This window comes from Zootoca vivipara, chromosome 14, assembly GCF_965207765.1.
Source record: "Zootoca vivipara chromosome 14, rZooViv2.hap1.1, whole genome shotgun sequence".
In the NCBI taxonomy this organism is placed as follows: Eukaryota; Metazoa; Chordata; class Lepidosauria; order Squamata; family Lacertidae; genus Zootoca; species Zootoca vivipara.
The window spans coordinates 37,526,408-37,542,076 of record NC_142597.1 but is presented as its reverse complement, the minus strand read 5'-3'; the positions used below and the strand labels follow the sequence as shown (position 1 = coordinate 37,542,076).

At 48.6% G+C, this 15,669-nt stretch overlaps 1 protein-coding gene across 2 annotated transcripts in view; it reads right to left on the bottom strand.

The window, feature by feature from the left end:
* Nucleotides 1-15,669, bottom strand: part of CLUH (CLUH binding protein of NUMT mRNA) — an 82,980-nt gene that overhangs the window by 32,492 nt on the left and 34,819 nt on the right. For both annotated transcript variants that reach the window (XM_035139029.3, XM_035139028.3), the window contains exons 2-7: nt 13,090-13,283; nt 8,515-8,686; nt 5,721-5,864; nt 3,234-3,361; nt 2,410-2,564; nt 589-714 (exon numbers count right to left, since the gene is read on the bottom strand). In XM_035139029.3, coding sequence (XP_034994920.3) covers nt 589-714; nt 2,410-2,564; nt 3,234-3,361; nt 5,721-5,864; nt 8,515-8,686; nt 13,090-13,283 — 919 coding nt within the window. The remainder of the gene's footprint in view (nt 1-588; nt 715-2,409; nt 2,565-3,233; nt 3,362-5,720; nt 5,865-8,514; nt 8,687-13,089; nt 13,284-15,669) is intronic.

Below are 15,669 nucleotides of genomic sequence, written 5' to 3'. Positions count from 1 at the left end.
CCCAAGTCCTACCTGCAGATGCTGGGGAACGAACCTGGGTCCACTCACACGCAAAGGAGATGCTCTACCCACTAAGCTATTGGGAGGGGGTTGGACTAGATGGCCCCCGGGGTCTCTTCCAACTCTACCATTCTATGGCTGCGCTAGACGGACCTTGGCGCCCTCCACATTTTCGAGCTCATCTTTCCAACCACCTTAAAAGGCTAGAAATTTGGGGCTTCGTATTTGGAGGATGCAGGAAACGAGATTGATTTTATTTATTAAATTTGTATATTGCCCTTCATCTGAAGATCTCAGAGAGGTTCACAGAATAAAACCACAAAGTACATAATAAGAACATTAACAAAACAAACCAATAAAATGTCATCGTTCTAGGCCAGGGTTTCCCAAACTTGGGTCTCCAGGGTTTTTTTTTTTGGGGGGGGGACTACAATTCCCATCATCCCTGACCACTGATCCTGCTAGCTAGGGATGATGGGAGTTGTAGTCCAAAAAAACAAGACAAAAGCAGCTAGAGACCCAAGTTTGGGATAAAGTTTGTTCTAGACAAGAGCTTGGGGTAGAGGGGGGGGGAGAGAGGAAGGTTACCGTTTCTTCTGCAGAGAAGCGAAGTTTCTTTTGAAGGCTGGGCTGATTTGGTTCAGAAGCTCGACCAGGGAATGGCTGAGGAAACTGGGGTTGGCAGGCTTAGGGCTGAAGTTGTAGGCCGTGGACCTGCAAAGAGAAGCCGTCGGAAGCATATTTAGGTCAAAGAACATCGCAAGGAACAGCCTGCCCTGTTCCCCACCTCAGGTAAGGAGGACACAGAACTGGGCCTTCTCGGTGGTGGCACCCACCCTGTGGAATGCAATCCCATTGTGTACCAAGGAGATGAGTAACTATATGAGCTTTAGAAGACGTCTGAAGGCAGTGCTGTATAAGGAAGCTTTTTAAGGTTTTGTTATGTGTTTATATATGTTGGAAGTCGGCTAGAGGGGCTGGGGCAACCCAGTCAGATGGGTGAGGTACAAATAATGGAATTATTATTAATTGTCGGCTGGCGATTCAGGATGCTACAGATCCTGGACGCGAAACATTTATGCTTGCAATGTTTTGACTGCAGTTGCTCTTCCCTCTGTCACAGCACCAGAACTCATGGGGATCCAATGAAGTCGATAAAAGAAGTCACAGCACAGTTTTAAACTACGGAACTCACTGCCACAAGAGGCAGGGATGGCCACCAACCTGGATGGCTTTAGAAGAGGAGGAGACAGATTCAGGGAGGAAACTACCAGCCATGCTGGCTATTCTCTGCCTCCACAGTGGGAGGGAGCGGTGCTTCTGAAAGCCAGTTGCCGGAAACCGCAAGAGGAGAGAAAGGCTCTTGCGATCGAATCCTGCATGCAGGTTTCCCTCTCGGGTCAACTGGTCGGCCACTGTGAGAACAGGATGGTGGACTCTGCTTATTGAATTGCTGCCTTTCTCAGCTGATGTCCCCTTATAGTAATTTTCCATCTGTGTTCTATGGTTTTGTATGGTTCCCACCCCCACCCCTCCACCACTGGGTCCTGACCCTCTTTATTTTATTTATATAATTTTTCAGTGTTTCAAAAATATTTTGACAAAAAAAAATCCAGTCCAGTATTTCCCAGCAAATATGTACATTCCGACTCCCCCACTCCTTTTTGCGGTTTCTTGTATTTTTAAATTTGTAACACTGCATTCCCTTCATTACTCCAATTATTAATTACTCCCTAGTTTTCCTTCAGCATTTATTTTAACTGTTTGGTTTAAGTTAATCCTGCTAATGAACTTTTAAGTGTACCATAACATTTCAAATAACCCACAATTTCCCCCCCAAGTCTTCGATCAAGTTTTCTCTTGGTTCCTTTATTGCTCCCATATGTTTGGCATCATCCATTAGTTTAGTCTGCCACTCCTACCTTGGGTTGGTACTGAAAATATTTCCGTTTCTGAGCAAAAACAATCCTGGCTGCAGTCATGGCATAAAGGTAAAGGTAAAGGCAAAGGTACCCCTGACCATTAGGTCCAGTCGCAGACGACTCTGGGGTTGCGGCGCTCATCTCACGATATTGGCCGAGGGAGCCGGCGTTTGTCTGCAGACAGCTTCCGGGTCATGTGGCCAGCATGACAAAGCCGCTTCTGGCGAACCAGAGCAGCACACAGAAATGCCATTTACCTTCCCGCTGGAGTGGTATCTATTTATCTACTTGTACTTGACGTGCTTTCGAACTGCTCGGTTGGCAGGAGCAGGGATCGAGCAACAGGAGCTCACCCCGTCACGGAGATTCGAACCGCCGACCTTCTGATCGGCAAGCCCTAGGCATACCTGAGTCCTGATTTTATATGTACCTTATATGAATGGTGTTTTGGTTTTTTTAAAAAAATCAAACCCATCTAGCCACTTACTGATTGAGGTAAAAGCCACGGGTAGAGGCCGTGATGCTCACATGGCGATCTTCCATCGTGATGACATACAGGTACATGAGGTCTCCGTGCATCTTGCGGTTTCCGGGAGGAGGATTCCAGCCACTCATTGTCAACACTTTTAGGCACTGTAGAGGCTTCGTGGGGCAATGGGAAAAGAAAGAGGTGTGTGCATGTGGAAAGCTAGCTTCTCAGGGAGCAGGCGACCCTAGAACATCTGTCTCCCAGCACTCTAGCTTTGAATTACTGCTATATACACTAGTGGCCAAAACTGTGGAAACCTTCTGGGGGAAAGTGTTCTTTCTGAGGTTTGATGGCTCATAACACCACTTCTTTTTGGAGTAATACCGTAAAATTATGTATCGATGGGAAGATAATTCAATGAAGAATGTAATGGAACAAAGTTTGTTGAATTATCTGTATTCTATCAAACGGTTTGCCAAATAACCAGAAAAAGGAAGTACAATTGCTCAGCTTTCCTTCATTTGAATGTAGCCAATGAGCATGAGTGTTTAGAGAGCCAATCAGGTGATATTGGCAATGATTCAATCAGGGGGTTGGACTAGATGACTCTCAGGGTCCCCTTCCTATGATACACTGAAACGGGCCACAACTCCCCAGGGTTTCAGCCAGGGAGGGCTTCTAGCTGGCGACAGAACCTGGGACCAAGCAGATGCTCTGCCACCGAGCTATGATCACCTGGGGGGCATGAGGGGGCAGGCAGGTGGATGTCCTGCCTTTGGGAAGGAGGAGGCCCAGGTGGGGCAAGCCTAGTGCTTCTCCCTGCTCAGTTCTTAGGACTCTACCTTCCAGTCTCTATTCTGAGGCTGAAGGGGACAGAGGGGCCGCTCTTTACTCCCCGGAAGGATATGTTCAGGAGGGGTACAGTCAATCTGCTCCAACTCTGCGCCCTTCTTCTTCCTCTTGCCGCTGTCTGGAACAAAGCACAGGGGGACAGGAGAGCAGTCAGCACGATCAAGAGGCACGCTTGCTGGGGAGAAGTGAAATCGTCACCTTCTCCTTTTTTGCACTGGGGCTGGGTGTGGGTCTAGAGTAGAATCATAGAGTTGGAAGAGACCACAAGGGCCATCCAGTCCAACCCCCCGCCAAGCAGGAAACACCATCAAAGCATTCCTGACGTATGGCATAGACCAGGCATCCCCAAACTTTGGCCCTCCAGATGTTTTGGACTACAATTCCCATCATCCCTGACCACTGGTCCTCTTAGCTAGGGATCATGGGAGTTGTAGGCCAAAACATCTGGAGGGCCGCAGTTTGGGGATGCCTGGCATAGACAAACTCAGCCCTCCAGATGTTTTGGGACTACAACTCCCCATCATCCCTAGCTAACAAGACCAGTGGTCAGGGATGATGGGAGTTGTAGTCCCAAAACATCTGGAGGGCCGAGTTTGCCTATGCCTGGAGACTTGCTTCATGACACAAGCTCATTCTCGGGAACCTGATTTAAAACACCCAATGCTTACTCCTAAGACAGGATTCCTCAAACCTGGCCCTCCAGATGTTTTGATACTACAATTCCCATCCATCTCTGACCACTGGTCCTGCTAGCTAGGGATCATGGGAGTTGTAGGCCAAAAACATCTGGAGAGGGGTAGGCAACCTAAGGCCCATGGTCCGGATGTGTCCCAATCACCTTCTCAATCCGGCCTGCAGACGGTCCGGGAATCAGTGTTTTTTTTACATGAGTAAGAATATGTCCTTTTATTTAAAATGCATCTCTGGGTTATTTGTGGGGCATAGGAATTTGTTCATTTTTTCCTCCAAAGTATAGTCCGGCCCACCACATGGCCTGAGGGACGGTGGACTGGCCCCCTGCTGAAAAAGTTTGCTGACCCCTGATCTGGAGGGCCAAGTTTGAGGAAGCCTGTCCTAAGAGGTGGGAAATTCCCCCTTGCCTTTGGCCATGCCTGTTATGGCTGCTGGGAGTTGTAGTTCAGCAGGATCCAGAGGGCCAAAGGTTCCCTGCCACCTGCATTAGTTCCAAGAGGTGGGAAACCAGCAGTTCTCCAGAAGATACTGGACTACAACTCCCATCATCCAGTGCTGTCTGGGTTGATGCATGCTGGGAGTCTAGCAGCACCCTAAAGTTACCAATATTCAGTCCTTGTTCTGGAACTTGAGTTATGCCCCTTCAGACAACAGGCGAGAGCTTACATGCCAGAATGCACTTCCTTAAGAAACAAACATGTTCCTTCTATATTTGTTGCAGTCAAACCAACAATTCATGCATTGCCAGATAGGCATGTGAAGGAGAAGGGGCTGAGGCTCACAGAACTGTCCTGTAAACTTGCTAGAGCAGGCATCCCCAAACTTCGGCCCTCCAGATGTTTTGGGCTACAACTCCCATCTTCCCCGACCACTGGTCCTGTTAGCTAGGGATCATGGGAGTTGTAGGCCAAAACATCTGGAGGGCCGCAGTTTGGGGATGGCTGTGCTAGAGGGAACTCTATGAGGTCACTTACCCTTTGTGTCTTGACAGGAAGAGCGTGTTAACTATAGATGCTCCTCCCTGTCTGGGCGCAAACTCTTTCCAACTATGTCTGCAACGTGAGAACATCTGTAACTGAGCTGCAGCTCAGAGTCCATTTTTAAGCTAGACTTTTGTATGTCTTACTAATCCCATTACGCATTTTAAGCCTGCCTGCCCCAAGCTGCTGTATCTTGATAGTCTTCAAGACCTATACTGAGTCATAGCTGCCAAGTTTTCCCTTTTCTCATGAGGAAGCCTATTCAGCATAAGGGAAAATCCCTTTAAAAAAGGGATAACTTGGCAGCTATGTACTGAGTAAATGTTATATTTTAAGGGGTGAAGGGGGGGGTAATGCCAGGAAAATCCAGTCTGCCTTAAAACATCCAGAACTACCAATATACTTAAAAGCTAAAACTAGCCTATCCAAACTTGCCTTTAAGCTGCAAAGGGATGGAACTCTGCTGAACTCACTGAAGTGAGGAAGGAAGCATAATATCTAATAAATGCATATTCTCCTAGCATCTAATCAAATCCCAACACATCCCCCCCCCCCGGGTCTAAGACAGAGTTTCTCCATTGTGGGTCTCCAGCTGTTTTTTTACGACTACAAACCCCATCATCCCTAGCTGGCAGGACCAGTGGGTCAGGGATGATGGGACTTGTAGTCCCAAAACAGCTGTGGAGACCCACGATCGAGAAACCCCGACCTTGCTTAACAGGCCACAGGAGCACAAAGCAAAGCACCGCCTCCCCCAAACAGAAGCAACAGGGCAACCGCAACCCCCCTCTCTCTCTTGCGTACCTCCAAGGTCCCCTTCGGTGAAGACGGTGAGGAATGACAGGGAGTTGCAGTCGACGCCGTTGAAAGCGTCCGAGGGGTCGAGGCTCTTCAGGAGGTCTCGGATGTGGCGGACGTGTATTCTAGCTTCTCGGACTGTATAGGGTTCTGGGAAGGTTTGGGGGTTGCAAGGAGAGAAGGAGAAGGGGCAAGGGAAAGGGGGGGGGAAAGGATTGAGGAGCATGCCCGGTTTCATATGGAGCCCCGTGTCCAGCTCTTGGGGCTGCACTTTCTGAAGAATCCGAGGGAAGCTGAGTTTGATGGCAGCATGGAGGACGTGAAGGCAGGTTTCTACAGCCCTAGCCCAGCAATGTTAAACTCAAGCCTCCCCACAACCTTTGTGACCTCCAAATGTTGTTCTGTTCCAGCCCTCAAGAGCCCCAGCCAGAAGAACCCATGGCCATGGGTTTCTTACTTATGGCTAGAACTTTTGCTGGTTGAACAGTGTTGGGGAGGACCTGGGTTCAAGACCTCCCCCCCCCAGTCTTCAAGCTAACCTGGGTGGACTTTGGGGGCTCCGTGACTGTCTCTAACCATTCTGTCCTAGGTATGCACTTAGGAGGAAAATATTATGTGAAAAGAGGCTTTTAAGCAGGCTTCCTTTTTGGGATTTCTCCTTTGTGGGCAGCGACTTCACTGCTAATCCTGGCAGTGAAATAATACTCCACAAATGGGCCAAGGGAGTTACAAGGCAGGGCTTGAAGGAACCGTCTTTATATCAGGGGTGGGCATTATGAGACTCTGGGCCAAATCTGGCCTGTAGTGTATTCAGTCCATTGCTATCTCTGCTGCATTTCCACATTTCTCCCTGCCCAGCATAGTAGACAAGCAGGTTGCCTAAGGAGGAACAGCTCAGTGTGCGCAGATGGCTGGACCAAGGTCTGTTGCATGGCTTGTTCTTAAAAAAAAAATATTTTTCAATTTTTAAAAGATATTTTAATAATACAAACCCAACGTTACAATATACATGAATAGTTAGACTTCTTCTCTCGAGGTTCCCTAACTGTATTAATTTCTGACCCTGCATTTTCTTCATTATTCCAGTCATTTAGTTCATCCTTGATTTCTCCTTGAATTTCATTCTATCTGTTTGGTTTAAGCTAACCCTGCTAATTAACTTATGAAGGTAAAGGGACTCCTGACCATTAGGGTCCAGTCGTGACCGACTCTGGGGTTGCGGCGCTCACTTCTGGCGAACCAGAGCAGCACACGGAAATGCCGTTTACCTTCCCGCTGTAGCGGTACCTATTTATCTACTTGCACTTTGACGTGCTTTCGAAATGCTAGGTTGGCAGGAGCTGGGACCGAGCAACGGGAGCTCACCCCGTCGCGGGGATTCGAACCGCCAACCTTCTGATCGGCAAGCCCTAGTCTCTGTGGTTTAACCCATAGCGCCACCTGCGTCCCAATTAACTTATATATGTGTGCAATAACCTTTTGAAGATTCCACAGCCCCCCCCCCCGTACATGCTTAGCGGCTAGCAGTTTAGCTTTCTTTCCTCCAGACAAATTCAGCTAGACCTTACATCTGATGAAACCTTACCGGGCACTTTAAGGTCCGTGGAAAATTGGTAGAGCGCGAGCTTTGAAGCAGGAGTTCGTATTTGGGAATGTGGGTGTGTAAATGGATGCGGGAAAGTGGTGCGTGAATCGAGAGCAGGGATGGAGAGGCTCTGGGTATGTTGTAAATCACCCTGGGATCTTTGAATGATGGGTGGTACACAAATTTAATTAATAATAATAGCCTCATGTTGTGAGGATACTAATGCAAAGGGGTGCAAATATGTAATAATAATATTACTTATACTCTGCCCATCTGGCCGGGCCTCCCTAGCCACTCTGGACGGCTTCCAAGAGGATATTAAAAACACAATAAAAGATCAAACATTAAAAACTTCCCTAAACAGGTCTGCCTTCAGATGTCTTCTAAAAGTCAGATAGTTCTTTATTTCCTTGACATCTGAAGGGAAGGCGTTCCACAGGTGGGTGCCGCTACAGAGAAGCCCCTCTGCCTGGTTCCCTGTAACTTGGCTTCTCGCAACGAGGGAACCGCCAGAAGGCCCTTGGCGCTGGACCTCAGTGTCCGGGCAGAACGATGGAGGTGGGAGACGCTCCTTCAGGTATACTGGACCGAGGCCGTTTAGGGCTTTAAAGGTTAGCACCATCACTTGTGCTCAGAAACGTACTGGGAGCCAATGTAGGTCTTTCAGGACCGGTGTTATGTGGTCCTGGCGGCCGCTCCCAGTCATCAGTTTGGCTGCCGCATTCTGCATTAGTTGCAGTTTCCAGGTCACCTTCAAAGGTAGCCCCACATAGAGCGCATTGCAGTAGTCCAAGTGGGAGATAACTAGAGCGTGCACCACTCTGGCGAGACAGTCTGCAGGCAGGTAGGGTCTCAGCCTGCGTACCAGATGGAGCTGATAGACAGCTGCCCTGGACACAGAATTGACCTGCGCCTCCATGGACAGCTGTGAGTCCAAAATGACTACCAGGCTGTGCACCTGGTCCTTCAGGGGCACAGTTACCCCGTTCAGGACCAGGGAGTCTTCCACACCCACCTGCCCCCCGTCCCCCCAAAACAGTACCTCTGTCTTGTCAAGATTAAACCTCAATCTGTTAGCCGCCATCAGTTGCTGTGAGTTTATTCCAACAGCATCTGGGGCACGACAGTCTCCCTACCTGCAATTTATGGGTAGCCCCCTGTTTAAGAACTTCCCTGCCACGCATCTGAGGCGGCAAACGTTCTCCCAAGTTTTACCTTCAACTACTTTTAACACGGAGCCTTCTTGCAACCCTTCAATGGTTTTCAGCTCGGCAAAGTTGTCCAGGACGTTGCCGTCCAGCTGCAGGGAGAAGCACGTTCGGTGACAGGTGTCCTCGCGGTCCATCAGCACCTGGTGGATTTCCTGGACCATCTCTTGGGGGGATACCTTTTTTTAAAAAAAAGCCAGAACACATAGATTACATATACTTATTTTTTTTATAAAGGGAAGAACGGTATCAACTGAAACCAGCTTACAAAAAAGGTTCATCACACATGAAACAAGAACAACAAACTTATTAAGGTGCACTTAGTTTGTACAAAACAAAAATGGGCTTTTAGTGTTGCAGTTCCAGCCCTCTGGAATCAGCTCCCAGTTGAAATTAGGTAGGTGTTGAGTGTCAGGATGTTTAGGAATCTACTGAAGACTTTTTTTTTTTTGCTTAAGAAGGTTTTCCCTGGAGGGGAAGGTCATTTATAAAATATTTTAAAAACTAAAAGGGAAGAAGCGTTATGTTCTCTTCTCCCTAAAGAGAGAACTCCACAGCTTTTGAACTAGCGGTGAGAAGACCCTGTTTCATTTCCCCCTCTTGCCCAGCACTGCTTGTTCTCACTGCCAAGGGGTTTTCAGGTAGAGATCTGCTCCCATCTCCTGCTCCCTGGACATTTTTTTTTTTTTTGGTCCTGGAGGCGTCAGAGATTGAACCTGGAACCTTCTGCATGCAAAGCAGGGGCTCTAACCACAGACAGGTGTTGCGCCAGACATCCCTTTATGGTGCATTCTGGTTGGTTTGTGTTAATGGTCGCATCCAGGCAGTTATGCACAGATTTGCAACCCATGCCACTTTGTATCTGCAAATGTTTTGGTGCAGGCACACTGCTTCGCTTCCATTTGGTACATACCCCAGAGTTTTTTGTTTTATTTTGTTTTCTGGTTCCCACTTTTCTTGCACCACAGCACCCAAGTGCCCCTCTGTAAAACTGGGAAAGCACTGCAGAACCACTAACAAACTAGAGTGATATGTGGATGGCCCAGTATGAACCCACCACCAATTCTTGCACTACTGTTGCGTCAATGGCATGTTGAAAAATACAGTGGACGCTCCGGTTGCGAACGTGATCCGTGCGGGAGGCGTGTTCGCAACCCTCTGCGCACGCGCGGGTTGTGATTCAGCGCTTCTGGGTAAGCGCCAAAACCCAGAAGTAACCCGTTCTGGTACTTCTGGCTTCAGCGCGTTGTGCAACCCAATAACACGCAACCTGAAGCGTCTGTAACCTGAGGTATGACTGTACACCCACGCACACACAAAAAACCACTCACCAGTCCATGGGTAGGCAAACTAAGGCCCGGGGGCCAGATCCGGCCCAATCACCTTCTAAATCCAGCCTGCGGACGGTCTGGGAATCAGCGTGTTTTTACATGAGTAGAATGTGTCCTTTTATTTAAAATGCATCTCTGGGTTATTTGAGGGGCAAAGGAAGTCGTTCATTTCCCCCCCAAAAGGTCTGAGGGACAGTGGACCAGCCCCCTGCTGAAAAAGTTTGCTGACCCCTGCACCAGTCCATAGCAACCCCACAGTCGCCCCCCAAATGGCAGGGGGTCCTTATACTGCCTTCCTACTTTATGCTCCTGAATGCACAGTTTGACTGCACTTTTATGGGGTTCTAGGGACCCAGGTGGCTCTGTGGTTAAACCACTGAGCCTAGGGCTTGCTGATCAGAAGGTCGGCGGTTCGAATCCCCGCGACGGGGTGAGCTCCTGTTGCTTGGTCCCAGCTCCTGCCAACCTAGCAGTTCGAAAGCACGTCAAAATGCAAGTAGATAAATAGGAACCGCTCCGGCGGGAAGGTAAACGGCGTTTCCATGTGCTGCTCTGGTTTGCCAGAAGCGGCTTTGTCATGCTGGCCACATGAACTGGAAGCTATACGCCGGCTCCCTCGGCCAATAATGCGAGATGAGCGCGCAACCCCAGAGTCGGTCACGACTGGACCTAATGGTCAGGGGTCCCTTTACCTTTACCTAGGGCCCATCACTACTGGGAACAAAAAAAGGCTGCATACAACAAAACAGTCTGCCTGCCCCCCCCCCGGCTGCTTTTTACACGTTTCGGCTGCCTGTGCCACGAGGCTGTGTATCGAGCCCTCCGCACGTCCCCCGGGGATGCTGGAATGGACTGTTCCTCTCACCACCACCACCAAAAAATACAAATAAAAATAGAACCCTGCTAGGAATTGCCTGATAAATGCTATCACCGGACAAGGGCCACCCAGACTGACCAGGTTAAGCTCCCAGATCGGAGGTGGTTTATAGTAAGCTGCTGCTGCTGCAGAAGCAGGACACTTGCTAATCTAAGCTTATTTTGTAACCAGCAGAAGCAGCATTTTGAAGAGGAAAGCAATTCTTCCCTCTGCCCCGTGTGTGCCTCAGTTTCCCTTGCAAAGGCTGCTTCACTGACGTTCTCCTCCCTGCCCTCCCTGGGAAGAGAGAAAAGGAGCTCAGCGATAATTTTATAAGTTGTGTGTCCTTGTTCCTCAATTTGATCCTTTCACGTGGTTTGTATGTTTTGCGGTATTTTAAGCAAAATAAAAAATTCTTTTATTTTGGTATGAGCTTTCGTGTGCATGCACACTTCTGAAGATCAACTTAGTTGGTCTTTAAGGTGCTACTGAAGGAATTTTTTTTATTGGTCTTTAAGGTGCTACTGAAGGATTTTTTTTATTTTGCTTCGACTCAGACCAACACGGTATTTTAAGCATTGAGACTTGCCGTTAATTCTCTCAATTTATAGTTTAGCAGTTCTTTATTGTAGCTCGTAAGTGTAAACTGCTTAATTATTATTTGCTGGTATTTCATTTTACTGTTTACTATTATATTCCAATGGGTTATGGAATATTGCTTTATTTGATATAAGTTGTTCTTATTTTAAATTTATTGTGACTTTTTGTATTAGATCAGATTGAAGTTTTTTAAAATTATGTTTTATATGTGTTGGAAGCTGCCCAGAGTGGCCAGGGCAACCCATCCAGATGGGCAGGGTGTAAATAAAACAACAACTACGATTATCATGATTAGGTGTGTTTAAACAGTTACTATCAGCAATGCATGGATCATAAACCTATAAGTTCACATGAGCCTTCCAGATGTCCAAACATGTACCCACACAAAATCGATGCATTTTTTATTTTTATTATTATTATTATCACCACAACAACCACTATTTCAATTTAATACCCATTCTTCATTCTGAATATGACGTATGTTCGAATGCAGCCAGGGCAGTACGTTCCTCAGATTGATGCAGTCAAACTGAGATGCTTTAAGCTTAGTTTCATAGAATCTGCAATTGCAGGGTTGGAAGGGACCCTGAGGATCATCTAGTCCAAGCATCCCCAAACTGCGGCCCTCCAGATGTTTTGGCCTACAACTCCCATGACCCCTAGCTAACAGGACCAGTGGTCGGGGAAGATGAGAGTTGTAGTCCAAAACATCTGGAGGGCCGAAGTTTGGGGATGCCTGATCTAGTCCAACCCCCTGCAATGCAGGAATATGCAGCTGTCCCATATGAAGACCAAACCTGCATATTTACTCTTTCCAGGCTCAAAGCCTAAGTCTCTTCTAAGCTACCACTAAAGGCTGGCGGGCCAGATCTACCTGCAGGAGAGCCACCCCCTGGCTCCAGAAGATGGGCTCCCCTCAGAGATCTGCTTGCTCTTTCACTCACCTGAGCTCTTGACCAAGTTGAGGACACTTAGAGGCACCCAACAGGCATGCAGCACAAACGCCAAAATGGGGGCAAACCTGGTTAGGCACTCGGGATGCAAGGCAGCCTTCCCCAGTGCAATACCCTCTAGATCAGGGTTTCCCAAACCTGGATTTCCAGCTGTTTTGGGACGACAACTCCCATCATCCTTAGCTAGCAGGACCAGTGGTCAGGGATGGTGGGAACTGTAGTACAAAAAACAGCTGGAGGCCCGAGTTTGGGGAAACACTGACCAAGATGCTGTTGGACTTCTGCTCCCATCAGCTCCGACCTGCATGGACGATTGTCAGGGATGATGGGAATTGGAAAGGTAAAGGGACCCCTGACCGTTAGGTCTAGTCGCGGACGACTCTGGGGTTGCGGCGCTCAGCTTGCTTTACTGGCCGAGGGAGCCGGCGTACAGCTTCCAGGTCATGTGGCCAGCATGATTAAGCCACTTCTGGCGAACCAGAGCAGCGCACGGAAATGCTGTTTACCTTCCCGTCGGAGTGGTACCTATTTATCTACTTGCACTTCATGCTTTCAAACTGCTAGGCGGGCAGGAGCAGGGACCGAGCAACGGGAGCTCACCCCGCCGCGGGGATTCGAACCGCCAACCTTCTGATTGGCAAGCCCTAGGCTCTGTGGTTTAACCCACAGCGCCACCCGCGTCCCTTGATGGGAATTGTAGCCCAGCATAATTTAGAGGGGAAGACAGATTTGAGGCAATAACAGCAATAGCAATGAAACACAGCAGTCCCAGTTTGTACATGCGGAGAGGAAGGGGGCCAGCCAAGGAGATTTAGACCAGAAGTACTTCCAGAGACACTCACTTGAAGGGGGAAAGGTTCGACTGCCGGCGCATGGACTTTGACCGTAAAACCGGTGTCCTGGATGACGATAACCTCTTGGTCATTCCCATCGTTTGCGTGGTCTGTTTCTTCGTGGCCGTTCTGCCTCGTCTCCTCGTTGTGGTTCTCGTGCAGGCCATCACCATTCATTAGGGTTATGCTGGGCGGGGGTTGCTCTAGCCAAAAAGAAAGGGAGACGATTTAGGTTTTTGCCAGCTGGAGACCCTAAAGGACATTGATGTAGACAGTGGTCTCGGTTTTCTGGAAAAGTAATACAGTTGTACCTTGGATCCTGAACACCTTGGTACTCTGACGTTTTGGCTCCCGAATGCCGCAAACCCAGAAGTGAGCGTTCCAGTTTGCAAATGTTCTTTGGAACCCGAATGTCTGATGGGGCTTCCAATTGGCTGCAGCTAATCAGCTAATCAGAAGCTGCGCTTTGGTTTACAAACATTTTGGAAGTCGAACGGATTCCGTTCGACTTCCAAGGTACGACTGTAGTTTCCGCTGCCCTAAATCACATGGGATTGGGAACCTCAAGCTGCTTCTCTCCCAACAGTCAGAAATATTAGAACAGAAACACCCGATTAGGAAAACACCAGATAAAAGCGTCATTGACATGAGTTTAAATGCTGTATTTTCCAGTTCTGAAAATGTCCAAGGCAGGACACCTGTCTCCCCAGAGCCAACCTCCTGCTCGCCCTTAGTCTCAATGCTGCCCTTGCAGAAATCAGCAGGGAGGATGGGGACAAAACTGGAATTAGTTGATTCTGCCTGCTGTTGGCTCTGGTGCCACCTACTGTTGGCCTCCCTTCCTTTCACCCAATGGGCACCAGACACACTGCCCACTAAACCACACTGCCCATAAAACGGCATTAATCCTGGCACAGCAAGGAGATGGAGGGAGAAGCTCAAACCTAGTCTCTTGCCTTCCCACATTTCACAAAAGCTCAACTAGGTGTGGGTCGCCTGCAGGAGATCCCAACTCGCCGCAGGGAACCAGCCCCGTGAGGCTCGATTGTGACGGCAGACGCCTTGGTGGGTCACAAGCTAAAAAGGCAGCTCCTGAGCTGCACTAGGGCAGGAGCCTGGTTGCAAATTTCACTCCGGTTCTCTCTCCCCATCCCCTTTTCAAGCTGGCGCTGACGAGAAAGGCACGTCTGGCCTTATCTCTCTTTTTCCCTTGCCCAAATGAGCAACGCCTTTTTCTCTGCCTGAGGCGGGGGATATGCCTCAAGAGGGTAAAAGCAGAGAGGCAACCAACAGGGTAAGACTGTACACCAGGGGTCAGCAAGATTTTTAGCAGGGGGGCCAGTCCACTGTCCCTCAGACCTCATGGGGGGCCGGACTATATATATTTTTTGGGGGGTGTGTGTGAACGAATTCCTATGCCCCACAAATAACCCAGAGATGCATTTTAAATAAAAGCACACATTCTACTCATGTAAAAACACGCTGATTCCCAGACCATCCGCAAGCCGGATTTAGAAGGCGATTGGCCTGGATCCGGCTCCCGGGCCTTAGTTTGCCTACCCATGGTGTACACCACACAGTAAAGGCACAATGAAAGCACCCAAAACCAGAACCCTGGGAAGTGTAGTTTACCCCTCACAGATCTACAACTCCCGGCACCCTAAACACAATATGGTTTCCAGGATTCTATTTTTGGGGGGTAGGAGTGGGTGGGGAGTGCTTTAACTGAATGGTTAAAAGAAAAAAGAGGCAAAAATGCAGGGAGGGAGTGGATTGCAATTCTCTCCCCCCCCCTTTTTTCTTTTTTGAAAAGTAAGAATCATTCACAGTTCAAGTTTGAAGAGACTTATTTAACTAAAATCACCAGGTGCTGGGCGTGGGCAGCGCTGCAGAGCCCAGAGGCATCTCTAAACGCCTGCAGAGGATCTGCCAATTGCACGAAAAGTGATTGTTACCTTGATAATCTTCCTCCCTCCCGCGAATGCAAGAAGGGAGGGAGAGCAAAGAGTCTTGTGCTGCTGCAGTTCTCTTCCCCCCTGCCCCCTGAACACCACACATATGGTTCCTTAGTTTGCAAAGACAGAGGCTTATTAGGGGACTCTGGCGACTTTGAGAAGTTTAAAGTCGGAAGGCAGGGCTTATTCTCACGCTAGATACCAGAGCGTGCGGAAGGGAGGGGGGAGAGAAAGAGAGGCTATGCGACTAAGCAAGCAGGCATGCCTTTTGAGAAGCGGTGTCCCTTTCAGTGCCATGGGAGCAGAGTTCAATTCCCAAGTCATGCAACTTAAATAAACTTTGCACAACTTTGCAAAATTCAAGCAAGGGAGGCAAAAAAAGGGTACTATGCAGCCCATCCCCCATGGCCACTAGAGGTTCTAATTCGCACACTGAGGACTGGAAACTTGCTGCATATTGTCAAGTTCTCAAGATGCTTCTTCCGTGTTGCCAATTCTGCATTTATGTGACACTCGCGGGAAACACACAGCCCTGCCAATCAATGGCCCAACAGACTGGGAGCTTGCAAATTTGTGGCAAATGTGAATATCAATGCTTCCCAACGCAGCTTACAAAAAACACACCCAAGGGCAA